At 39.3% G+C, this 27193-nt stretch overlaps 2 protein-coding genes and 1 long non-coding RNA gene across 7 annotated transcripts in view; 2 read left to right on the top strand and 1 right to left on the bottom strand.

The window, feature by feature from the left end:
- LOC148887093 (myosin-2-like) overlaps positions 1 to 6516 on the top strand; it is a 31398-nt gene extending 24882 nt beyond the window's left edge. For all 5 annotated transcript variants that reach the window (XM_089014811.1, XM_089014812.1, XM_089014810.1 and 2 more), the window contains 7 exons: positions 255 to 563; positions 625 to 828; positions 922 to 1047; positions 3192 to 3362; positions 3438 to 3638; positions 3716 to 3847; positions 6369 to 6516. In XM_089014811.1, coding sequence (XP_088870937.1) covers positions 255 to 563; positions 625 to 828; positions 922 to 1047; positions 3192 to 3362; positions 3438 to 3638; positions 3716 to 3847; positions 6369 to 6386 — 1161 coding nt within the window. In that variant the 3' untranslated portion in view covers positions 6387 to 6516. The remainder of the gene's footprint in view (positions 1 to 254; positions 564 to 624; positions 829 to 921; positions 1048 to 3191; positions 3363 to 3437; positions 3639 to 3715; positions 3848 to 6368) is intronic.
- A 1818-nt stretch (positions 6517 to 8334) lies between these two features.
- gas7b (growth arrest specific 7b) overlaps positions 8335 to 27193 on the top strand; it is a 63785-nt gene continuing 44926 nt past the window's right edge. Inside the window, exon 1 of the mRNA XM_089014822.1 lies at positions 8335 to 8706. Coding sequence (XP_088870948.1) covers positions 8527 to 8706 — 180 coding nt within the window. The 5' untranslated portion in view covers positions 8335 to 8526. The remainder of the gene's footprint in view (positions 8707 to 27193) is intronic.
- LOC148887092 (uncharacterized) overlaps positions 8514 to 27193 on the bottom strand; it is a 53544-nt gene continuing 34864 nt past the window's right edge. Inside the window, exons 2-3 of the long non-coding RNA XR_016117301.1 lie at positions 9224 to 9435; positions 8514 to 8639 (exon numbers count right to left, since the gene is read on the bottom strand). This is a non-coding gene — a long non-coding RNA (uncharacterized LOC148887092). The remainder of the gene's footprint in view (positions 8640 to 9223; positions 9436 to 27193) is intronic.

The following is a 27193-nucleotide window of genomic DNA, read 5'->3' as shown; positions in this document are numbered from 1 at the left end:
TTTTTTTTCTGACGAAATAAGATAATTTCAAGTTTCTTACGCTGAATTTAATGTTTATGTAGTCCTAAAACTTAATATCCTGTGGGTCCTGCAATTGAAGTGAAAATGACAAAAACCCTGGCACTGCAGTGGACACATTTATGAACATTCTGGCTGTGAATGAATCCAATAGAAACGCCATTAACATTGAACGAGTCACGAAAATGAGCCATACCTGTTCTTCAGCGTTCACATCTGTCACGTTTTTATCGTAGGCTTCCCTGGAACATGAAGAATCCAAAATACTACGTATCCAACTGGAGCTCACCCAAGTCAAGGGGGAAGTGGATCGTAGGTTGGCTGAGAAGGACGAAGAAATAGAGCAGCTCAAACGTAACCACCAGCGCATGGTGGACACTTTGCAGTCCACCCTGGATGCCGAAATACGTAGCAAGAATGACGCCGTGCGAATCAGGAAGAAAATGGAGACAGACCTGAATGAGCTGGAGATGCAGTTGAATCACTCCAATCGGCAGGCTTCTGAGGCTCAGAAGCAGCTACGGAGCATGCAAGTCCACCTCAAAGTGAGACCAGATCTCAAATTCAGACCATTTAGACATTTAAAAGAAAAACATCTTTCGATAGGAGCAAACTCTTCTTCTGGATAATGCACTGCGGAGCCAAGAGGACCTTAAAGAGCAGGTGGCCTTGTTGGAGCGCAGGAACATCTTGATGCAGGCTGAAGTAGAAGAGCTCAGAACCGCTCTGGAACAATCAGATAGAAGCCGTAAATTAGCTGAGCAGGAACTCGCAGATGCTTGTGAGAGAGCCGGGCTGCTCCACTCTCAGGTTTAATTCACGTCACACATCAAATTTGATTCCTCTTAGCTTATGAATTTTCCATAACTATTTTTTTTTTATTGTTTCTCAATGGGAGTACAGAACACGAGTCTCCTCAACCAGAAGAGGAAGCTGGATGCGGATCTTAGCCAGCTACAGAGTGAGCTGGAGGATGCGATTCAAGAAGCTCGCAATGCTGATGAGAAAGCAAAGAAAGCTATCACGGATGTAAGTATTATTTGAGTATGACTTTTTAATAACACATTTTTTTAATGGCTGTTTTTTTCCTTGGAAGATGTGGAATCTGAGCAGGTTCGGTTCTTTTCACCCAGTACATGGGGTTAAAGATCAGATTTCCGGTGGGTTGAAGAGCTAAAACTAGTCATGGTTCTTATTTTTGTTATTTATTTATGTATTTATTTTTTTAATTCATTTATTATCTATCTATCTATCTATCTATCTATCTATCTATCTATCTATCTATCTATCTATCTATCTATCTATCTATCTATCTATCTATCTATCTATCTAATTATCGATCTAATTTATGTATCTATTTATTTACGTATCTATTTATCCATGTATTTATCTATTATTTTATTGAAATATGTATTCATTCATGTATTTATTAATTAATTTATTTTTTTGATTACTTCATTTATTTCTATGTATCTATATATTTATATATGTATTCATGTATTTATATATTTATATTTGTTATCTATTTATTCATTCATTTGTTTATTCATTTATTTATTTATCTATTTATCATATTATCTATCTACTTTATGTATATATTTATTCGTGTATGTATTTATCTATTTTATATGTATCTATATATTTATTCATTCATGTATTAATTAATCTATGTATTTGTCTATTAATCTAATTATCTATTTATCAATCAGTTTATTTAACTAGTCATCTATTTATCTATTTGTGTAATTATCTACTCATTTTTGTATGTATTTTTTATTTATTTATCTATTTATTTTTTCATTTATCTATTTATTCATTAATTAATTTATGTCTACATTTATTTATCTATTTATGTATGTATGTATCTATTCATATATTTTTTACTTATACATTTATCTATCTATTTACCGGTATTTATTTATTTATTCATTGTATGTATTTATTCATCTATGTATGTATTTATTTTATTAATCTATTAACTATTCATCCATTCATTCACATGTTTATTCAATCATGTATTCATTCATTCATTTTTATCTATTTATCCAGTTATGTATCTACTTATTTAGTTATATAGTCAGTTAGTCAGTTAGTTAGTGGTTGTTTGTTAATGTATTCATTTATCTATGTATCCATATATCTATTTATCCATGTAGTATCTATTTCTTTCTTTAAAGGGCAACCAACGTCACTTTTTTGTTTTTTTTTAACTGACATCAGAAAAACGTTTTATAGCATCTAAAATACCCAAAACATGCAGTATGATATTTGTATTCAAATGCAAAACACCAATAAAGATGACTTAAAGTGTCCAAAATCTGCAAAAAAATTGAGCTGCGAATTGGGCATTTTCAGAAAGTCCCGCCCCCAGTTCGTGACGTCACGCCAAGACGTCTTGCATTGCTAGAGAATCAAAACAATGGCCTCAGATTCGGATAATATGCTTTCTTGTTACACCTCCAGTTATGAATATGATTCAAATAGTTTTGAAGAGGAAAGCATACATGTTTGCAATCGATTAAAGAATTTATTCCGTGTCATTTTGAGGCAAACAGGCGGGGGGAATGTCTCACCCAAAAAGAGGCAAGAAAATGACCACCGAGCTGTGAGGAATGAATCAGCCCGTTTCCACAGGCTTATAAATTCTTCCATTGAGCTTGGACTCCCTCTGCTGGCGGCTTTTGGATGTAAAATAAGGTTTTTAAAAAAAACAGTACAGCTAAATACATTGACGTGATGGAAAGACGCTACAATGAGTCTTTTTTACGGTCAGGAGGCGGTCCTTTTCTGACGTCACGTGAGGACTCGTCACCAACTCAAAAACAAGACTTCCTGAATGTTCAGCGCGAGTCTTACAACGTAAAATATAGCTATATGCGGTGGAATCTTATTAAAATACGCCCAGTAGAAGTCATTTGAAGCCATTTTACAAATTATGGACACAATTTGTCCGGAGACGGTTGTCCTTTAAGTTTTGTTGTGTCTTGAAGTTAAAGTAAATATAATGTAGCATACAGTAGTTATTTTTTAGACAGCATCTCATAGGTACCACTCAGTACACTGCCAGTGATCGTTTGTAATGTTTTGTATTTTTGTTGACTGACTCCCATCCAAACAATACACCAAATTTCAATTTTGTTTTCATTTTTTTCAATTTGCTTGTTTAAATGCAGGCAGCCATGATGGCGGAAGAGCTCAAAAAAGAGCAAGATACCAGCAACCACTTAGAGAGGATGAAGAAGAACATGGAGGTCTCAGTGAAGGACCTGCAACATCGCCTGGATGAAGCTGAGAGCCTCGCCCTGAAGGGCGGCAAAAAGCAGCTGCAGAAACTAGACGCTCGGGTATCCGAATATGTTTACAAATTGTGACAACGTTGCTGAAAGAGATAAATTCTTGGATTTGGGTGAATGTTTCAGGTGCGTGAACTGCAAAGTGAAATGGAAAGCGAACAAAGAAGAGCCGCAGAGGCTACTAAGGGAGTTCGTAAATACGAAAGGCGGATAAGGGAGCTTACGTACCAGACGGAAGAGGACAAAAAGACGGTTACTAGACTGCAGGACCTTGTTGATAAACTGCAACTTAAAGTCAAAGTATACAAACGGCAGAGCGACGAAGTGGTAAGTTCTTACATTTACTTTGCCCGTGACTTTAATGCATGATAAAGAATATCTATTATAATGTATTTTTTTCATAGGAGGAGCAGGCCAATGTTAATCTTGCTAAATTAAGAAAGGTCCAACATGATCTAGAAGAGGCCCAGGAGCGAGCAGATATTGCCGAATCCCAAGTCAATAAGATGAGAAGCAAAAACAGAGAGTTTGGAAGGGTAAATTGTTACAAATTTACGCTTTTGTGATTGTGTTTATTTTTATTTTGCTAGACAATACAAAACGAATTACACTTTGCGACAATGTAATGTATGTGTACAGCTTGTACTTTTAATGTTGCACATCAAGTCAAGTAATTGCAAATAGCAATGGAGGAGCCTAGCCTAAAATAGGGCAAAAAGAGGCCCAGGTTGTTAAAAAAAAAGAAATATAGAAATAAAATACACTTAAAGGACAACCAACGTCACTTTTTTGTTTCCTAACTGACATCAGAAAAACGTTTTATAGCATCTAAAATACCCAAAACACGCAGTATGATTTTTTATTCAAATGGAAAACACCAATAAAAATGACTTAGTGTCCAAAATCTGCAAAAAATTGAGCTGCGAATTGGGCATTTTCAGAAAGTCCCGCCCTCAGTTCGTGACGTCACGCTAAGACGTCTTGCATTGCTGGAGAATCAAAACAATGGCTTCAGATTCGGAGAATATGCTTTCTTGTTACACATCCAATTATGAATATTATTCAAATAGTTCTGAAGAGGAAAGCATACATGTTTGCAATCGATTAAAGAATTTATTCCGTGTCATTTCGAGGCATCTGGACTGCAATGTAGCGTCCCAGAAAAGAGGCACAAAATGGCGACCTCCTGTGGCCACCTCCGTTTCCACAGGCTGATAAATTCCTTATATGGAGCTTGGACCGCCCTCTTCTGGCGGCTTTTGGGTGCAATACGAGGTCCCCAGACCAAACAAGTACAGCAAAATACATTGGCATGATGGAAGGACCGCTACAACGCGTCTTTTTTTTTCGGTCAGGGGCGTTCCTTTAGTGACGTCACGTACGGACTCGTCGCCAACTCAAAAACAAGACTTCCTGAATATTCAGTCTTAAAACGTAAAATATAGCTATATGCGGTGGAATCTTATTAAAATATGCTCAGTAGAAGTCATTTGAAGCCATTTTACAAATTATGGACACAACTTGTTGCACATCAAGTCATTCCTTTAGAAAGTAATTGTAAATAGCAATGGAGGAGCCTAGCCTAAAATGGGGGAAAAAGAGCCCAGGTTGTTAAAAAAATTAAATATAGAAATAAATACACTTAAAGAAACTTGGAAATGTGAATTTAATTCAAAATAAGACAATGGCATGCTCATTTCCTTTTAAAATAATAGGAACAGAGAAAAACATAACATAGCTTATCTGGCTATCTAGCTGGATACATAGCTATCTATCTAACTGGCTACCTAGCTATCTATATGCTGTCTAATAGCTATCTATAAGCTATCTAGCTCGCTATTAGCTAGCTCGCGAGATTTCTATCTATTAGCTAGCTAGCGAGCTTTCTATCTATTAGCTAACTAGCGAGCTTTCTATTAGCTAGCTAGCGAGCTTTCTATCTATTAGCTAGCTAGCGAGCTTACTGTCTATTAGCTAGCTAGCGAGCTTTCTACTATTTGAGTTATTCCGGGTTGAGTGAACGCTGGTGAGTGTGGCTGCTGCTGCTCACCTCCAGAAAAATAAATCCCGTGACTGTAAAGTGACCTTGAGCGTTTTGAAAGGAGCTTATGACTGAAATGTATTATTATTATTATTATTATTATTATTATTATTATTATATAAATTCGTACACCAACATTCAAGATAATGTTTTTTGTACAATAAGGTGCACGTTCATTTAATGGCCTATTTTAAAACTGATTTCATATACTGTATAAGGCACAGACAACAGAAGCTGCAATAGTTGCTTTGGTTGTGTTATGCATCCATTAAATAAAGGATCACTAACGTGAATACAATACAATAAAGCTTTGATACAGATATTGGCTGCAGCTGTAACAGAGTGCTTTTTAGAACACTTCAAATATTATGTCCAAGAAATTAAAATATGATACATATCATACTTTTTGGTGTGCCTTATAATGCGGAAAATACTAGTACTAGTACTTATCTACTGAACCGCTGGAGTGTCAGGAAATACCACGTCCAGACAGGAGACATAGTGTCCATCATGCGAGTCGAATGCAAATGTGAGCGGGAAGGCCCGTTTGTCTATCTAACTAGCTAGCTATTAGTTATCTATTAGCTAGCTAGCTATCTTTCTATCTACATATTTGAGTTAATCCGGGTTGAGTGAACGCTGGCGCATGTGGCTGCCGCTGCTCACCTACAGAAAAAACTAATCCTGTGACTGTAAAGTGACCTTGAGAGTTTTGAAAGGCGCTTAGAAATGAAATGTATTATTATTATTATTATCCTTTTTTTCTAATGTTATGTAATTTAGTATAGAAGTTCAGATACAATGAAATTGAATAAAATATGAATCCACGACTAAATGTAAAGTGGTTGGTTTAGAATACGTGCAATCAAATCAATTTTATTGCATATTATTTTAAGCTAAAACAATGACACGCACAAATAACAGCATGACATTCTGAAGCTTCTGCCTCGAAACATTTAGGATGAACTATTTTCTGAAATAATTAAAATATATTTCCCTTCTTTCTTGTGTCCTAGGTTGCTGATACAGAGTAGACTCAAGAACTGTCAATGTCAACTCTGACCTCAGTAAAAATGGTTTTGCTGTGAAACTGTAGTATAATAAATCAGCATGATGCATTGAGTCTTGTTTTTATTTATGCAACAAAATGTCAACAGACAAGTGGATGATTCGGTTCCATAGAACCTGTACTGAGTATCTCTGATAATCTCATGTAATTGGTTAGGATTTTTTTTTGATGACATACAACAATAAATGTATGTCATAAATAAATCATTCACTGTAAAATATGAGCTTGGTCAAGTGACACATTCGGGTTCTTCGGGTTGCAAATTTCCCCATTATGGGACTAAAATAGGCTTTCTGATTCTCTTGTTAAATACTGCCCTCTTTTGGCAAGCACGAGTACACAACAGGTGACAATGACAATATACGTTTAACCTAGCGAGTGTATTTTGACCGTGGGAATAAACCACTATGTGCAGTTCTGCGTATATAATTACATAACAAAGTCGAAACGGACTTGATCCTAAATCTCATTGAGATGCAATAATGGAGCAAACTATTCATTATGGCATTGTATTGTATTGGCATTGTATTCAAACATAACATACAGCAAATGCATTAAAGTAGGGCAAAAGTTGATTCTCAGATAATCCATATTTGCAGCTTTGAATATATGTTTTTTTTTCACACAGCTGGGAAACTTTCTGTCGTGTTATCAAATGAAGCACACGTGAGTTACTTATTTTACTTGCCATTGCTTATCCTTCAGTCACTCTCGTCTGGTTCTCAACGCTCTGTCCTGACGTCATCAACGAGCGACACTGTAATTAGTAATTGTAAACGACTAAATCATACTTTCTAACATGTCTGCGATTATCTCGAGAATAATCCGATCATAAAATAGATTGAATTTTTCTTGGGGAGACGTAACAAAATGTTTTTACGATTTAAAAATACCCCGAAATTGATGCCAGGGACGGAGCCCTCACAATGTACGAGGCGATCACTGATAATGGCTATTAAGAAATAATAGTTCCTGTTTTGATTTTGAAAATTTACAAATCACTTTTGTCCATTTTGTTTCAAGTGTCAGTATATGAGAGGGATGGAATTGTCCAATAATGCATGAAAAAAACTAAATAGTGCTCTCTAAATCTCAATCCTATATCTGTAATATACAACTAGATTCATTGACAAACAGAAAAAAAGGCCCACATTCAGAATTAGCAAATATTCCACTTGATAGAGAAGCTTGCCAGTCTTTTAGTTTTTTTATTATTATTGCACATTCCTCAAAATAATTTGAGGTCAACAACATTGTGTTTTATTAACACTCTATGCAAGGGGCCACCAAATAGCTCCTAAAAATGTATTCATGATCTCTATGAATTGGAAGTGATAATGAGACCGTGAATTACCAACCTCCAAATCACGAAGGACGAACTTAAATAACATTTCCCCATTTTTTAGTTGACAACCCCAAATTATAAAGTTTTTGAGTTGAGTAAGGAAATTATTTGAGTCCAAATAGACATATATTAAGACGAAATTAACTAAGACACGAGGTAAAATAACCTTTGTTAAGTCCCACATAAGTTGCAAATTCATAATACAGTTCTACTGATGTGACAACCAAACGTGTACGTCGGATCGTTTACAATGAATGCGCTCAACGCGTAAAGCACGTCGACTGTCATTACAGTAACGTTATAATTACGTCATAATGGGGCGTGGCTTTGGTCAGAGACGCGAGGGTTGCTGTCATTCTTGCTTGAAATGTGTTTTTAACCTACATTTTAATATGACGTTTTTTTTTTAACTTGTGTGTAATAATCACACCGAACAAAAATCTTTCATTTATTTATAGTTCTTACTTTATCTTTTATTTTGAATTATTCCGTGGTTTCCTCTTAGTTTTTCCCTTGACTCCTGGGAACTTGACGTGAGCTTTGCCCCCCCGCCCCCATTCCAAAGAGAGCGCTCAGTCATACTGTAGAAGCGTAGCAGCGCGGGGTGTCCTGACGCTGACCACCCGACAACCTGTTCATCTACTTTAAACAAGTTTCACAACAAAGTTTCACTCGTGTTCTCTTCCGAGGTTGCAGACATTTTACCACCACCATCATCAGGCAGCTTGTCTGAGAAGACTTACCTTTTTTTTTCCGGGCGATGTCTGGATCATACTGCAAAACTCTTTACCCGTTCAATGGAGAGCAGCACCAACAGGGTTTGAGTTTCAACGCCGGGGAGATGATCATGGTGTTGCAATCTCTACCTGGAGGCTGGTGGGAAGGAGAGAAAGATGGAGTGCGTGGATGGTTTCCTTCAAGTTATGTCCAAGTGTTGGAGGTAATCAAAGTGCTTTTATTGAGTTGTTTACTTATGCGATGTGCATCTACTGATATGTTCCCATAACATTATACATGAAAACGATGTATTTTTTGGTGTTTTTTGTTCCTTGGGTAGAACAGTGGGCTTTCACTGGGGTATTCCCTCATGCTGATACAACATATACAGTAAAGTCTCGTTATATTGATATCGGATATATCGATAGTCCCGGTTATATCGATACTATTTCTATGCACGCACGGAGAAAATTACATGCAAACATGGTCGGATATATCGATAGTCCCGGTTATATCGATATTTTCGGACTCCCTTGAATATCGATATAACGAGACTTTACTGTAATATAATGGGGGTGTTTGTAATTAAAGCCATAATCTCAATTTGCATCACAATTCAGAAATATTGCATGAATAAAACACTCATCAAACGCATGCAGCCACTATAAGAAAAAAGAAAGCATTTAAACATCCACGGATGATTTATTTCCCTGTGCTGTGTTTATCAAATGTAGTCTAACCTCCTCCAGTGAGTGGCATCTTGCTGAGTGGCCGCACACTTCCTCATTCCACTCGCATTCCAATTGACATTCTCAGGGCTCCTCTCTGTGCGGGTGAATGCACTGGCTGCTCTCGTTATTTTCCTCTTAGTCACACCCCTCCTCACCCCTTCCTCACTTTCAGACTTGAGAGAAATGTGGGCCACCGTCCAGCATGTTTTCTCCAAGTTTCCCTGTTGCAACACACCAGATACATTTTTCATTCTATTGTATGAGAAAGTGTATTCAAAATTGTAACTGGCAAATGACAAATATCATCAAATTGTGTGCTTTAACATTTTTGCACGTTTCCCAAGTGCTGGTTTATTTAAAAAAAATACCTTCAAATCATTATTTCAATATTGATTGACTGTGGATGAGGGTAGGAAACTGTGCTGGTTGCGAGGTAATCACACAGTAGTTATAATATAAAATATGACATGAGTGAATTGACCAAAACAGAAATGAGATTCATTTTATATCAGAACTACACAGTGACAAAAATTGAAATACAGTAAAGTCTCGTTATATCGATATCGGATATATCGATAGTCCCGGTTATATCGATACTATTTCTATGCACGCACGGAGAAAATTACATGCAAACAGGGTCGGATATATCGATAGTCCCGGTTATATCGATATTTTTTCGGACTCCCTTGAATATCGATATAACGAGACTTTACTGTATTAACTACCACAAAGTGTTGTGTACTGTTCATGTCAATGAACATTCAAGTAATCAGGCAGGATTTTTAATTATTTTTGAGTTGGGATTGGCTTTGAGTGAATGTTTCTGGATTCCAAAAATGTAGGCTCATAGTTGCAAAAAGATAAATACCCCACAAGGAGCCTGGTCACACAATGCATGAAACAGAAAGTTCTTGCAAAGGCAAGGTTCAATTAAACACAGACGGCATATCAAAAGACCAAAACACAATGAAGAGCAATCAATACCTTAATTAAAAAAAATATTTACAATGAACAAAACAAGAGTGACAAAAAATAGTATTGACAGGTCTAGAAAATCAGACTTAGGTCACAACAGTAGTCAAAATCAATAATCCAGCTAGGCAGTCATTAAATACAGTGAGACCTCAACTTACGAACACCTTATCCTACGCACTTTTCATCTTACGAACGTCAAATTTATGAAAATTAAACCTTATAATAAGCACTATTTTCATAATACACACCCACCACGGCTGGTCCATCAAGCACACGACCTTCGGATCTGGCGGAGTGATCTTCGGCGGAAGCACACGACCGAACAGCGCTCCAGCCGGCGCTACTTTCCACACCCCCTCTCACTGAATGCACACGTCGATCGCCTACTTGGAGATTTTTGCTGATTATTTTACTATGATGGGACCGAAGAAAAACCACCACAGGCTCGGGTTCAGCCCAAGAAGACACAAAATAAAATCACCGTCGCTGAGAAGAAGATGATACAGTAAAGTCTCGTTATATCGATATCGGATATATCGATAGTCCCGGTTATATCGATACTATTTCTATGTACGCACTGAGAAAATTACATGCAAACAGGGTCGGATATATCGATAGTCCCGGTTATATCGATATTTTTTCGGACTCCCTTGAATATCGATATAACGAGACTTTACTGTAATTGAAAAACACGAACGAGGTGTGCGTTTGTGTGATTTAGTGGCCGAGCACGGCTATGCTAAGTCAACCATTGCTACCATTCTCTGGAACAGAAAAGCCATCAAAGGTGCGTCTGTTGCAAAAGTTTCCGTTCTCTCAAACCAACAGTCCTTATGGAAGGTGACTCTCCTTCGATAAGTCATCAACGACCATAACAAAGGTAAATAAAACTTTATTTTACAGCACAGTTTATTTCTTTAATTACAGTCCTCATGTAATGTCCCTCTTTCCAAACAGCAATTCCCTTTGACCTTCGACCTCCAACGCCATTCCATCAAGCCATCAATGACCATCACAAATGTAAATAAAGTGACTTTATGATACAATGCAGTGTATTTATTTCATTACAATACAATAGCACATGTATTATACATAGAATAAGGTATGTTGTGTGTACTTTTAAGGCTTATTTAATTGAAAAGTATATTTTATCAAAACCCGGGAACTGATTATTCCCATTTTAATTGTTTCCTATGGGAAATTTTTTGAGAGACACACTTTTCGCCTTACACACTCTGTCTGGGAACCAATTACGTTCGTAAGTTGAGGTCTCACTGTACACCCCGAGGCTCGATTCGAAATGCCAAACAGGTGCGCCTGCTGAAGGGCAACGCCCTTCACCTCAATTGAGGCTGAACCAAATTCAAAACAGTACCAACATGACAATGGAATACAGTAAAATCTCGTTATATCAATATTCAAGGGAGTCCGAAAAAATATCGATATAACCGGGACTATCGATATATCCGACCCTGTTTTCATGTAATTTTCTCCGTGCGTGCATAGAAATAGTATCGATATAACCGGGACTATCGATATATCCGATATCGATATAACGAGACTTTACTGTATATTAATTAAAAAAAACACATTGTACCTCAGTTGAATATAAAATGTAATGTGATTAAAAACAGCTCTTAACACATACATGGAAAGGTATTTATACTTAATAGCCCAATTCAAACCAACTGTAGTTAAAAAATAAAAGGGATTGTACCTGAAAAATAAATAAATACAGCACTGGATTGAAAAACTGGCAGATTAAATATTAATATGGCAATTTTTACAGATATAGTATATAACATTATATATAATATCTATCTGTCTGTCGATGGATGGATGGATGGATGGATGGATGGATGGATGGATGGATGGATAGATAGATAGATAGATAGATAGATAGATAGATAGATAGATAGATAGATAGATAGATAGATAGATAGATAGATAGATAGATAGATAGATAGATAGATAGATAGATAGATAGATAGATAGATAGATAGATAGATAGATCTGTGCCGATGACCATTTCGTGTTTAGGAGCCTTTTATTGAGCGAGTTGCTTGTTCTGTAGCTACAAAGGAACATAAGTCTCCTTGTGCCGGTCCCAAGCCCGGATAAATTCAGAGGGTTGTGTCAGGAAGGGCATCCGACGTAAAAGCTTGGCCAAAACAAACATGCGGATCAAACCTCTAAAGATGGAGGACACTGATTTGCTGTGGCAACCCATTGAAGGGAAAAGCCCAAAGGAAAAGAAGATATATCCAGTATATAAAGTAAGATTTACTGTAGCTCAGCTTATGTCTTTTATTTTATTTTTCATGTTCATTTGCAATATTTGAGCAAACGCGGGTGTTTTTAATGTATCACATTTATATCCACGTGATTTTAAGATTGTGCCAAATGAGGCTTCTGACGCTTGAACTATGCAACAAACCTTTTTGTAACAGCAAAAAAATAATAAACACGGCTGATGAATGAATGACTTAATACAGTAAAGTCTCGTTATATCGATATCGGATATATCGATAGTCCCGGTTATATCGATACTATTTCTATGCACGCACAGAGAAAATTACATGCAAACAGGGTCGGATATATCGATAGTCCCGGTTATATCGATATTTTTTCGGACTCCCTTGAATATCGATATAACGAGACTTTACTGTATGTTGATATTTTGGATTGGATTGGATATGTCTTTATTAGTCTCACGGTGGAGAAATTTACATTTCACAGCAGCAAAGTGATGAAAGGAATGAAAGTAGAAAAACAAAATACATGAGCTGCTGGAAAGGCAGCCACTCTCGCGGCGCCGTCTTGAAGTCAAAAGAACAAAAAATAACAAATAATATGACAGCATAGAGACAATATGACAAAACAAAGACACAGAGAGACATTCATTCTTCAGGACTTGCTGTACCCTCTTTGTGATGACATGAAGCAGTTCTAGATGAAAGAGGAGAGGATCAAAGCGTCTTTCCACCAGCGGATCAGGGACATCATGGTGGAATGTGCACGTCGACTACAAGCTAAATGTTGAAAGCAAACACGCAGCTGTAGCATCCATTGATGAAAAGAGATTGTCTCACATCTCCTGTTCCACATAAATCTGCTTCAATTCCAAGCCGCAACAGTTCCACATACGCATCGGCGCTCTGCGCTGACGCTCCTTTCTTCTTCTTATCGCGGGTTCCTCAAGCCATGCATCCATCCAGCCGCAGACTGTCCAACAGCACTGACCTTTCCGCTAAACAAAGCGGGGCTGTGAAGATGCTGCCCATTACAGGCGCAAAAAAAGCACAATGGCCCCTTTGGTGTCCAGCGATGACAGTCGAATGGCACCGACATTCCTCCCATTCAAAAACAGTGCTGGCATATTCATGCTGCCGAAAAGGCGCAACCGCTCAGCACAGTCTCCTCCTTGATGAATGTCGTGGTCAAAAATGCTGAAAAACAATCTGTATCTGTATGCGGACAATAAGATGATACAGTAAAGTCTCGTTATATCGATATTCAAGGGAGTCCGAAAAAATATCGATATAACCGGGACTATCGATATATCCAACCCTGTTTGCATGTAATTTTCTCCGTGCGTGCATAGAAATAGTATCGATATAACCGGGACTATCGATATATCCGATATCGATATAACGAGACTTTACTGTATTATGATATTTTTTTGTTGTTTGAATGACAGCTTGTCATACCATTCTTAGTTTCCCAGTGGAACGCAATCTATTTTGCAACAAGCTGTTTGGTATGTCGATCCACTTAGTCCCTCATATTGCTTCTCTCAGTGAAGTGTCAGCTGTGTTTATAATGAAACCGAAAAGCTTCCCGCAGATGATTTTGTGGCATTCCTAGTTTCCGATCTGTGCTATGTAGCACCCAGAAGCTACCCAGGCTAGCCAGCAAGAAGCTTCGAAGCAGGGGGAGAAAAAAATACTATGCTTCCGTCAAAATACTGTCATTTGTGTCGTCACACACATACTGTATGTACTGTAGGTTTTGCATAACACCATGAAATATCAGCTGGTTAGCCGTGACATATTTGCGGTTTTGCCACATATGTGTGGTAAAAGATGTCACTGAGGCCTCGGAACAATTTGCGTACATCTTCCCAGCTGCTAACTGAAAAAGCTGGTTGTGTTGTGGTAACAGCCAGAATCCTTTTCACTGTCAGACATTGTAGCTACCAATTTGGGGTTTCGGAGGTTAAAGAAGCATTTTTGTAAAATACTTTATTTTACTTTGCAGGCATGTCACTGTTTCTAATTTGAGTTGTGTTTTGAAAAAGACATTAGCTCAGTCGGAGTAATTATAGTTATTTTCATTTTGGCCTGGATTTAGCGTTTGATTTGTCATGATCCAAATGGGGGATGAACTCTGGAGATTTGTACGCACATTCTCCGAACAATTGTAAAATTAACAACTACAAGAAAGACAATTTATATCACAACTAAAGTAGTTGTATAATAATAATAATAATAATAATAATAATAATAATAATAATAATAATAATAATAATAATAATAATAATAATAATAATCAATAATAATCAATAATGATAATCAATAATGATAATAATGATAATAACAATGATAGTAATGATAATAATAAATTTAATTTATAAGCGCCTTTCAAAACTCTCAAAGACACTTTACAGTCACAGGATATTTTTTCTGCTGGTGAGCAGCGGCAGCCTGCTGGTGAGCAGCGGCAGCCACACGCGCCAGCGTTCACTCAACCCGGAAGTAACATAAAATGATCATCACTACACAACAAAAATAATAATAAAATAATAATAATAATAATAATAATAATAATAATAATAGTAATAATGATAATAACAATGATAATAATAATAATAATAAATTTAATTTATAAGCGCCTTTCAAAACTCTCAAAGACACTTTACAGTCACAGGATATTTTTTTCTGCTGGTGAGCAGCGGCAGCCACACGCGCCAGCGTTCACTCAACCCGGAAGTAACATAAAATGATCATCACTACACAACAAAAATAATAATAAAATAATAATAATACAGTAAAGTCTCCTTATATAGATATTCTCGGGAGTCGAAAAAAATATCGATATAACCGGACTATCGATATATCCGATCCTGCGGCATGTAAATGTTCTCCTTGCGTTCATAGAAATAGTATCGTAATAAGCAGTACTATCGATATAACCGATATCGATATAACGAGACTTTACTGTAATAATAATAATAATAATAATAATAATAATAATAATAATAATAATAATAATAATAATAATCAATCGAAAACGTCATGTAAACGTCACGTCGGCCATTTTGAATGGATTTCAACTTGTATATAAATATATAAATATAGCTACCTAGATAAATAGATACAATTCAACAATTCAAATTTAACTCATTCATTCATTGCCAGGCAATGTGCAAAAGTGTGTCCAGTGCCAGGGTTTTTATCATTTTCACTCAAATTGCAAGACCCACAGAATATTGAGTTTTAGGACTACATAAACATTCAAGTCAGCATGAGAAACCTTACACTCTCTTCTTTCATCAGAAAAAAAGTTAATTCCTACATTATATTGGTCGGGAGTTATCTGAGCTTGAAATTTGGGCGGCTGTACAATACAATACATATTTATTTATATAGTGCTTTAACAACAGCGGAAACATGGACAAAAGGCAAATGCTGACCCCATGTGTAAGGGAAAAAAAAAAACACAGTCAGAGGTCTGACCAGCGCTTTATCGGCACCCCCACAAAAAAAAAAAAAAAAAAAATTGAATATATGTCTCCACATCATGCTTTTCAATTCCTGAATAAATTCATGAATGGCAGTGAATGAGTTAAATAGCAATTTGACTGCAATTGAGGGGCAACTCAATTATATTAATGCATTCAAAAAGTATTTTTTTTTTTAATATTGCTGTTTGTGTAGATGATTCACGCATTACCCAATAAATAAATAAAAATCATACACAACATTTCACACAGAATTACATAAATAGACTTTCAATACACTTTGAATTAAGCACCAACTGCCAACTCATATATGACAGTTCGAGAACAAACTAAATGCCAATCAGATGCCTCAAACATAGACACAAACAAAATCCAAAAGTGCCCCGACATAGTTCAAACAGAAATAGTTGCTTTAATTAACCAGGAAAAACTATATTAATAATAGGCACTTGAGCAAGAGCAGCAACAAGTTTAATACTTGGCTAACTTGAAGACCAAATTTGCAGCAGGTGTGCACATAGAAGGGAAGACCCTCCTCTGCCACCTCCTGGAGACACAATAGGATTCATGACAATGTTAGGCCAAATCACGATTGGGGCAGTTTCAACCTTCTTTTCCCTATGCAGAAAATGAGAATATAGCTAACATTAGCACCATTGTTGAGTGAAATGTCATTGCTGGCATTTTTTGGGGGGGAAATAGTAAAGTCACACAGCTGAGTTGAGTTGCGAATCAATCAATGGCAAGGTGTCCCAATACAGTAAAGTCTCGTTATATCGATATCGGATATATCGATAGTCACGGTTATATCGATACTATTTCTATGCACGCACGGAGAAAATTACATGCAAACAGGGTCGGATATATCGATAGTCCCGGTTATATCGATATTTTTTCGGACTCCCTTGAATATCGATATAACGAGACTTTACTGTATTTCTTTGTCAGCTCTCAATGCAGGCGGCAGACAGTATATGCAGCGTATATGATTTTTTTTACACAATGTATGCGCATAAACTGTAACCGGGGAGATGGATGATAACAAAAAAAGTCATTGTCAGCTGTAAGGAGTGGCCTACACGTTCAAATCACTCCCCCTCACTCACACATAGGACCTCGGTAGACAATGCAGGCAGTTAAACTGAGTATATGTGTGCATACACTGCACAACGTCAATGTCTGAGTGTGGGTGTGTGTGGGTCTGTGCGAGTGCATGTGTATCCTCCTTCAGTGTCTCAACAGTCTCCCACATTTCTCCAACATATCACAGAACTCCAAAGAGTGGTTACAGTACATTCTCGCCCAAAAGGCCTGCTTACATCAATGGTGATGATGGAGTGATGACTCCCTTGAGAGACAGCGTGGGAGTTTGTGTTAGAGTGTAGCCTTGTTTTGTATTGGTAATGAGCAAACTTGGATTTTAAGATGAGGTGTGCAGTTTTTTTTTTTTCCAGTATGCGGTTAATGTTCTTTGAAAAGTCGTCTGAAACACACTGAACTCAATGGAATTTACAATTCAGCAATATCCATGAAGTTAGAAACGGTTTATCCGTCCGTCCGCCCGTCTTATCTCTCTTATCTTTCGATCTAGTTAGCTAGCTAAATAGCTAGCTGGTTGGTTGATTGGTTTGTTAGTTTGTTGCTTAGTTGGTTGGTTAGTTGGTGAATTGGTGAGTTGCTTGCTTAGTTAGTGAGTTGCTTAGTTGCTTGCTTGGTTAGTTAGTTGGTTAGTTGGTTAGTCAGCTATCTATCATGTATCATGTGTCATGTGTCATTTAATATTTAGTATTTAGTGTTTATTGTTTATTTGTGTATTATTTATTTGTGTATTACAGAATGTATTTGTGTATTATTTAGTTGTGTATTATTTATGTGTGTCTGCGTGTATGTGTATGCATGTGTGTGCGTCGTGTGTGTGGTGTGTGTGTGTGTGTGTGTGTGTGTGTGTGTGTGTGTGTGTGTGTGTGTGTGTGTGTGTGCGTGCGTGTGTCTGTGTGCAGGTGTGTCTGCATGTTTGTATGTATGTATGTATGTATGTATGTATGTATGTATGTATGTATGTATGTATGTATGTATGTATGTATGTATGTATGTATGTATGTGTGTGTGTGTGTGTGTGTGTGTGTACGCGCGTGTGTGTGTGTGTGTGTGTGTGTGTGTGTGTGTGTGTGTGTGTGTGTGTGTGTGTGTGTGTGTGTCTTTCTGTCTGTCTGTCTGTCTGTCTGTCTGTCTGTATGTATGTATGTATGTATGTATGTATGTATGTGTGTCTTTGTGCAGGTGTGTCTGCGTGTATGTATGTATGTATGTGTGTCTGTGTGCAGGTGTGTCTGCGTGTATGTATGTATGTATGTATGTATGTATGTATGTATGTATGTATGTATGTATGTATGTATTTATGTATGTATGTATGTATGTATGTATGTGTGTGTACGTATGTATGTATGTGTGTGTGTGTGTGTACGCATGTGTGTGTGTGTACGCATGTGTGTGTGTGTGTGTGCCTCGACTGGGATCACCACCTTATCGTGGTGAGGCACTTTGCGCGTCTCCGTGACCCCGAGAGCTATGTCGGCTGGAGTCTTGTACTCCTGGCAGGGTCACCCAAGCCGAACAGGTCGGAGGGTAGAGGCCAGACAAAGAGTGATCCCAAATCCGCACCCAGGGGTAGGCGTAGGCGGAGTCCAACAGATCGGACCACCGGCAGCCCCTTGCAATCGCACTCACCTGAAGGTCGTCTCGAGTCTTCACTCTTGCCACTGGAATACAGTGAGTGCGGCCAAGTATGTGGGGGAAGGAATTGCGCGCCCCGTCCCTCACACTAAATCCACTAGTAGCGCAGGTTTCAGCTTCCACCATATAAGTCCACTGGCGATAGGATAAAGTGACGGGGGCAGGTCATGGATGTGACTGGAAGCTTCTAGCTTGAATCCTACACAGGGGCGGTACAGGATTGATGGTCGTTGCGAAGATGGGATGGAGCAACATTATCCTTCGGCAGCATCCTGTGCGTCTGAGCAGCCCTATTCAGGGTCCGCACTGCTCACCCCTTATAGGGGAAGGGTCTAGAAAAGGTGACCTAAACATTGCTTGTTCCACCACACCTGGGTGGCCCACCGCAGCCACCAAGGCATCCCCCCTCTGCGGTCGAAAACGAAATATAATCAAACCCATGACTATGAACCTGGCTTCCTGGAATGTTCGCACCCTCCTCGATGCTCGAGACGGGATGGAGAGACCTCGAAGACGAACTGCCCTCATCGCACATGAGCTAAGGAGGTACAACATCGATATTGGCGCACTCAGTGAGACTCGGTTCTCAGGCGAGGATTCACTCACAGAAGTTGGTGAAGGTTACACCTTCTTCTGGAAGGGTCTCCCAGAGAATGAGCGAAGACTCCATGGAGTTGGCTTTGCTGTGAAAAGCAGCTTACTCAGTAACATCCCCGAGTCCCCCCAAGGCATCAGTGAACGGCTTATGACCTGGCGTATTCCCCTGGTAAAAGGTCGCTTCGCAACTTTAATCAGCGCCTATGCTCCCACCTTGGATGCTGACGATAACACCAAAGATGCCTTCTACGAGTCCCTGGATGCTACCATATCCAAAATCCCTGCCTCTGATAAACTTGCTCTGATGGGTGACTTCAATGCCCGAGTAGGTACTGATGCCAGGCTCTGGAAACAAGTAATCGGAAGGCACGGGACGGGGAAAATAAACAGCAATGGCCTCCGACTCCTCACTCTGTGCTCTGAGCATCAGTTGATTGTAACTAACACCATCTTTCAGCTGAAAAAGAAATACATCACATCATGGATGCACCCCAGGTCCAAACATTGGCACTTACTGGACTACATCATCACAAGGCAACGAGACCAAAATGATGTCTGCATCACGCGGGCCATGCGTGGGGCTGAATGCTGGACTGATCATCGACTGATCAAGTCCAGGCTCAAGCTGAGAATTCGACCTCCTCATAAGAAACAGCAGCCCCAAAGGCGTCTTAACACCAGGGCCCTGGAGTCCCCAGAATGTGCAGCCAGCTACCGCCACAAGCTGGCAGAGGGACTTGCCAGCCTGGACAACGACACCAGTAACGGTGACCTTGATGTTGAAAGCAGGTGGAAAAAATTGAGGACAACAATTCATCAAGCTGCCTCTGAGACCATTGGCTTCACTCAGAAACGTCATCAAGACTGGTTCGATAACAGCTCAGCTGCCATACAGGAGCTTCTGGAAGCCAAGCGCAAAGCCCATACCACACTTCTCTCCAACCCTCATTCTCCACTTCTCCTCTCTCACTACAAGGCCATCCGTGGTGAAACACAGAAACAGCTGAGGATGATGGAGAACAAGTGGTGGCTCAGCAAGGCCCAAGAAATCCAGAGGCATGCAGACAACAACAACACACACGCCTTCTATGATGCTGTAAAATCCCTGCACGGCCCACGAAGACAACACATTGTCCCAGTTAAATCTGCAGACGGTTCTGTACTACTGAAGGACAAACAGCTAATACTTGAGCGCTGGGCAGAGCACTTTGACTCCCTGCTCAACCAAGTAAACCCTTCAGACACATCTGTCCTTGACTCCCTCCCAGAGCTTCCAACAGTTCCCTCCCTTGATGAACCTCCTCAGTTCACAGAGGTCCTCTCTGCAATCCGGAGCCTTAAAAACAACAAAAGCCCTGGCCCTGATGGACTTCCAGCTGAGGTCTTCAAGAGCGGCGGTTATCTCCTGACACGGAAGCTTTACCACCTCATCTGCAACATCTGGCAAAACGGGACACTTCCTCAGGAATGGAAAGACAGCAATTTACAAAAGGAAGGGGGACAAGTCAGTCTGTGGCAACAGCCGTGGCATCTCCCTACTTTCTGTTGCTGGCAAGATTCTTGCAAAAGTAATGCTGTTCCGTCTTACATCGCACATTACCGAAGACATCCTCCCAGAGACACAATGCGGCTTCAGGAAGGATCGAAGCACTCTGGACATGATCTTCGCTGCGCGCCAAGTTCAGGAGAAATGCAAGGAACAAAATAAGGACCTCTATATCACCTTCATTGACCTTACAAAGGCATTTGACACAGTTAACCGTGACATTCTCTGGACCATACTGCAGAAATTTGGCGTCCCCTCCAAATTTCTCGGCATCCTAAAACAGTTCCACAGCGGCATGCAAGCAACTGTACTTGTTGGTGGCCAGCAATCTTCCCCGTTCCCTGTGGAAGTCGGGGTGAAGCAGGGCTGTGTACTGGCCCCTGCTATATTCAACCTGTTCCTGATGGCAGCTACGCTCCTCTTCCATAAGTCCATCCAGGAAGGTGGCGGCGTACAAATCCAATTCCGCCTGGATGGTAACCTGTTTAACATCAGACGCCTACAGGCCAAGACCAAGACCCTGATCAGCGGCATCCACGAGCTACAGTATGCAGATGATTGTGCTCTGCTGGCCCACAGCCCAGCTGCCATGCAAAATGCCCTTGATACCATGTCCTCCGTCTACCGATCACTCGGTCTCGTGATCAATGTAACCAAAACGGAGGTCATGGCAAAAGAGAGTTCTCCAACCCCAGCGTTCACCCTCAGTGGCACACCCCTCAAGGTTGTCCAACAATTCAGCTACCTCGGCAGCATTCTAACACCCTCCTGTCTAATTGATGATGACGTCCAGGCCCGCATCCATCAAGCCTCCAAAGCTTTTGGCAGATTGCGTACTCGTGTGTTCGAAAACAACCACTTAAGAACTCCAACAAAAGTCGCAGTCTACCAAGCAGTGTGTGTGTCCACGCTGCTATATGGCGCAGAAGCCTGGACCGTCTATCGACGCCATGTGAGACGCCTTGATGCATTCCACATCAGGTGCCTCCAACGAATCCTTGGCATCACCTGGCAGGATCGTGTTCCACACACCGACATCCTTCAACGCACTGCCTCCACCAGTATCGAGGCCATACTGGCAAAGAGGCAACTTCGGTGGGTTGGACATGTCATCCGGATGCCTAGCTGCCGCTTGCCTCGACAGGTGCTTTATGGACAACTCTTGTCAGCGAAGAGGAACCCTGGTGGTCCTAAGCTGCGATACAAAGACCAGCTTAAACAGACTCTAAAGAACTGCAACATCAAGCCCAGCGATCTGGAGTCTGCTGCAGCGAACAGGCCACTGTGGCGCTCCTTATGCCACGAAGGGGTGACACAACTTGAAGACAAGCGCACCCAGAGGAGGATCGTGCGGCACGAGCAAAGACACCTTTGTGCTGCTTCAGTACCGCCTCGCCAGCCCGGTCCTGGCCTCACATGTCCTGAATGTGGCAGGATTTGTGGCTCCAGAATCGGGCTTCATAGTCACCTACAGTGGCATCGCCGCCAGCGCCAATAACCACTGTCCAATACCCCACAAAGCAATGGAAGCGACGTCATCCTCGACTTCGATGGACTGCCAAGAGAGTGTGTGTGTGTGTGTGTGTGTGTGTGTGTCTTTCTGTCTGTCTGTCTGTCTGTCTGTATGTATGTATGTATGTATGTATGTATGTGTGTCTTTGTGCAGGTGTGTCTGCGTGTATGTATGTATGTATGTGTCTCTGTGTGCAGGTGTGTCTGCGTGTATGTATGTATGTATGTATGTATGTATTTATGTATGTATGTATGTGTGTGTATGTGTGTGTGTACGCGTGTGTGTGTGTGTCTGTCTGTCTGTCTGTCTGTCTGTCTGTCTGTATGTATGTATGTATGTATGTATGTATGTATGTATGTATGTATGTATGTATGTATGTATGCATTTATTTATTCATGTATTCATATATTTATTTATTTATTTATTTACTTCTTTATTTATGTTATTTGTATAAAAATGGATGAAACATTTAGTCTGGTGAATAACTTTGAAAGAGAAAATTTTTACTTTGAATTTCATTTGAAATCCGGATATTTTTCATGGGACCAGTCCTGGAAGTTTTCTGTCAAATGTTATACAGTACTGGATATGCTCAATACTCTTCCCACTTGTGAGTTTGGAGTAGAATAATTGGGAGTCTCAGGACCAAGGTCAACGACCCCTGACCTTGCAAATGTTCCAGATGAATGGTCTAAAAGTTTTCTCTGACAGAGTCCAGCGTCTTGGAAAATGTCTTCCCCGAAGAGATTAGGTTGTTAAATGTCAAAAGGAGAAGGGATTTTTTTGTCTCATCCTTCCATTTGGAGTGCAACTAATATTAATTGATATTAATTTATGATGTTTATATTTGTCACAATGCATCCCTTTTTTTCCAGATAGCCAGTTTATGTGCCCTTTGACCCAGATATCGTCCCAATCCTTCATTGTCAGTCCAAAAACAATTGTCAACATATTTGTGTCTTCGCAGCAGCGGTAATGTGGGGGTTGAGTCCTTTCGAATGGACAGTGGCCAACCTGTGATCATAAATCGCTTTCTCTGGAAGAAAAAAGCTCTTAAAATGTCTCTTCGGCTCTCACTGCTTGAAGTGAATCTCTCTTGTGCAGTTTATTTTCTCTTTCACATTATTTCTAAGCCGCTTTCTTTGGGCTCTTTATGTTGGTTTCTGTGCTATTTAGGAATTATGTGATGTCATTTGAGGTTCGTGGCATTACTTCCGTTGTATGCTTTAACAATAAAAGTCCATGGACAATAATAAGTATTATAATTTGATGTTGGGATATTTTCATTTCTGCCATTGTAATTTATTAATAGTAATAATAATAATAATAATAATACATTTCATTTCTAAGCGCCTTTCAAAACTCTGAAAGTCACTTTACAGTCACAGGATAAGTTTATTCTGTGGTTGAGCAGCGGCAGCCACACGCGCCAGCATTCACTCAACCCGGAAGTAACTCAAATACATAGAAAGCGAGCTAATATATAGCTAATAGCTAGCCAGCTAGATAGCTAAAGAAATAGATCGATAACAGCTAGCTAAATAGCTAATATATAGCCAGCTAGACAGATAATATAGAGCAAATAGACAGCTAGCAAGGTAGCTAGCCAGATAGCAAATAGCTAGTTAGATAGCCAGATAGCTAGGTTGAGCAGCGGCAGCCACATGCGACAGCGTTCACTCAACCCGGAAGTAATTCAAATACATAGAAAGCTAGCTAATATATAGCTAATAGCTAGCCAGCTAGATAGCTAGCCAAATAGATAGCTAATAGCAAATTTCCCCATTGTGTGACAAATAAAGGTTTTCTGATTTCTGATTTAGCTAGCTAAATAGCTAATATATAGCCTAGCGAGACAGATAGGATTGGATTGGACTTTATTATTCTCGCAGTGGAGAAATTTATAGTTCACAGCAGCAAAGTTATGAAAGGAATGAAAGTAGAAAAACAAAATACTTGAGCTGCTAATAGACAGCTAGCTAGGTAGCTAGCCAGATAGCAAATAGCTAGCTAGCTAGCTAGATAGCCAGATAGCTATATCTCCACAGTGGAGAAAAAATGATGAATGGTAGAACACAAAAATAAAAAAATGGCATTATTGGTGTACACGGCGCAGATACACAATTCAAATTTGGTTATGATCCCAAAAAAGACAAAACTCCATCCAGTACTACTCAACTTGTGTCACCAAGATGGATGAATGCGTTTGGCTTATCTGCCATAGGCTTTTCTGGCATGCTGTGAATGTTGAGCCAGAGGCATTATGGGTATTAGAAGGTTTACCATCTGGAACTGTGCATTATTTAATGTCGCATATGCTCTAAGATTTGACCCCACATCTCACTAATGAAGTCTTTTATCTTTCTTGATACATTTCGTTTGCTCCTTTATGGGGTTAGGATGTCCCTCATCCTGCTTTATTTTGGTATTCTTCTGGCACTCTGGTTTCCTCGCAAAAATAGGTTAAGAGTATGCATTTTGGGTTCGTGTCAATGTGAGTGTGAATTGTTGCTGTTTTTTAGGCTGTTGCACTATATAAGCAAATCAGTATAATAACAGTTTGGGAGGAAATAAAATACAATAAGAAAGGAGCGTCAGCGCAGAGGGCCGATGCATGTGTGGAATTGTCGCGGCTTGGAATTGAAGCGGATTTACGTTGGGCAGGAGATCTCTTTTCGTCAATGGATGCAACAGCTTCGTGTTTGCTTTCAACATTTAGCTTGTAGCAGACGTGCACATTCAACCATGACGTCTGTTCCACTGACAAAAGGACGCATTGATCCTCTCTTTCATCTAGAACTGCTTGATGCATCAAAGAGGGTGCAGAAAGTGCTTAAAGGACAACCGACGTCACTTTTTTGTTTCTTAACTGACATCAGAAAAACGTTTTATAGCATCTAAAATACCCAAAACACGCAGTATGATATTTTTTATTCAAATGCAAAACACCAATAAAAATGACTTAAAGTGTCCAAAATCTGCAAAAGATTGAGCTGCGAATCGGGCATTTTCAGAAAGTCCCGCCCCCAGTTCGTGACGTCACGCCAAGACGTCTTGCATTGCTGGAGAATCAAAACAATGGCTTCAGATTCGGAGAATATACTTTCTTGTTACTCATCCAGTTATTAATATGATTCAAACAGTTCTGAAGAGGAAAGCATACATGTTTGCAATCGACATAGCTAGTCCAATCCTTGTCCAATCCAATGAAACTGAACAAAGTTTCCAAAATATTACCTGCTATCTAGCTACCTATCTTGCTAGCTAGCTCTTTGCTGGCTAATTGCTATCTAGCTCCCTGGCCGGCGAACTAGATAGCTATATATTAGCTCTATCGCTATCAAGCTGGCTGGCTAGCTATCTAGCTATTGGCTATCTATTGTTTAGCTAGCTAGCTTTCTATCTATTTGAGTTACTTCCGGGTTGAGTGAACGCTGGTGCGTGTGGCTGTCGCCGCTTACCCACAGAAAAACTTATCATGTGACTGTAAAGTGACCTTGAGAGTTTTGAAAGGCGCTTACAAATGAAATGGATTATTATTATTATATTATTATTATATTATTTCAAGCGAGTCTATTTGCTATTTATTAGCTGGCTAGCTAGCTATATAGCTGGCTTGATAGCTATCTAGCTGGCTGGCTAGCTATCCAGTAGTAAGTACCTAAACCCCTCCCCAATCTCCCTCAAAAGTGCATTATCGTATCCTTTTTGGGAAGTTTTTGTTCAATTTAGCATCTTTTAGTTATCTGTTAGATATATAGCTATCTAGCTAGCTAGCAATCTCGATAGCTATCTATTAGCTCTCTATTAACGAAATGAAATGTATTATTATTATTAATGGCTGTAGAACGCTATAATGAAATTCAAGTTCTGGTCTTGGAAATAACAAATCTCATCCTTGGTTTTGAACTGTTAGTGGAATGTGTTCATTGTAGAGTCAAATGCAAACTGTGAATACTGTACATCATTGTTAAAACGGATAATGGAAGAAATGTGACTCACCACTGTTTAAATTCCTGACGTGTTTTCTGAGGCAGTCTGCACATGCCCTTTCTGTCATAATTTTAACCATCTACAGTAGGGTTGTTCAAACGGTTTGCAAAGACGGCCAGATTTGGTCTGTTAAATCAAAATCCGAGTCATCTTTATTGGCCAAGTATGTAGAACACACAAGGAATCGGCACCGAACCAAACTGTGATAGAGGAACACATGATTAAAAATGTAGGTGGAGGCAAGCTTGATGGACATTCTATACATATAATATCAATTAATTTAAATACATTTCAGTAAACCATTCTGTGTTTTCACATTTGCTTTTTTTAGTTTCATTTTCAGCCATCTTAAGCATGTGTTTTGGTTCATTTGAAAAATGCATATCAAAATTGAATTGACATTGAAAATTAACATTGAATATTCACTTAACTTCAGTTTTTTATTAAACACTGACTTTTTTTGTAACAGTTGAACAGAAGTATTTGTTGTTTTGTTGATTGTCGCCTTTTTAGAAAATAAAATTAACATTGAAAATCACCATTTTAGAAAATAGGGGCGCTCATTCGGTCAATATACTAATTTACCGTCTATTTGGGTCTGTAGATGGCAGCACTTAGCACACGCAGCTAACATCGCTCAATGTATTAATTCTACATACGGACCAGATGTTATTGATTATATGACGGAGGCTGTGGGCCGGCTGCCTCATTTTGTGCCTTTTCGTCTCCTGTTTTATGTGATCAGAAAAATTAAATATGTAATGCAGTAAAATGAAGTAGTACATGTGCTTAGCAATGGAGCAGTGCATGTTAAAAGTGTCAGAATTGAGACACAAAACAGATACACATCTTCTCAAACCACGGCTTTCACAATCTAAA

This window comes from Hippocampus bargibanti, linkage group LG15 (assembly GCF_051943395.1).
Source record: "Hippocampus bargibanti isolate YZ-2025 linkage group LG15, ASM5194339v1, whole genome shotgun sequence".
NCBI lineage: Eukaryota > Metazoa > Chordata > Actinopteri > Syngnathiformes > Syngnathidae > Hippocampus > Hippocampus bargibanti.
Note: the sequence above shows the minus strand (reverse complement) of the source record. Positions and strands in the feature narration are given on the sequence as shown.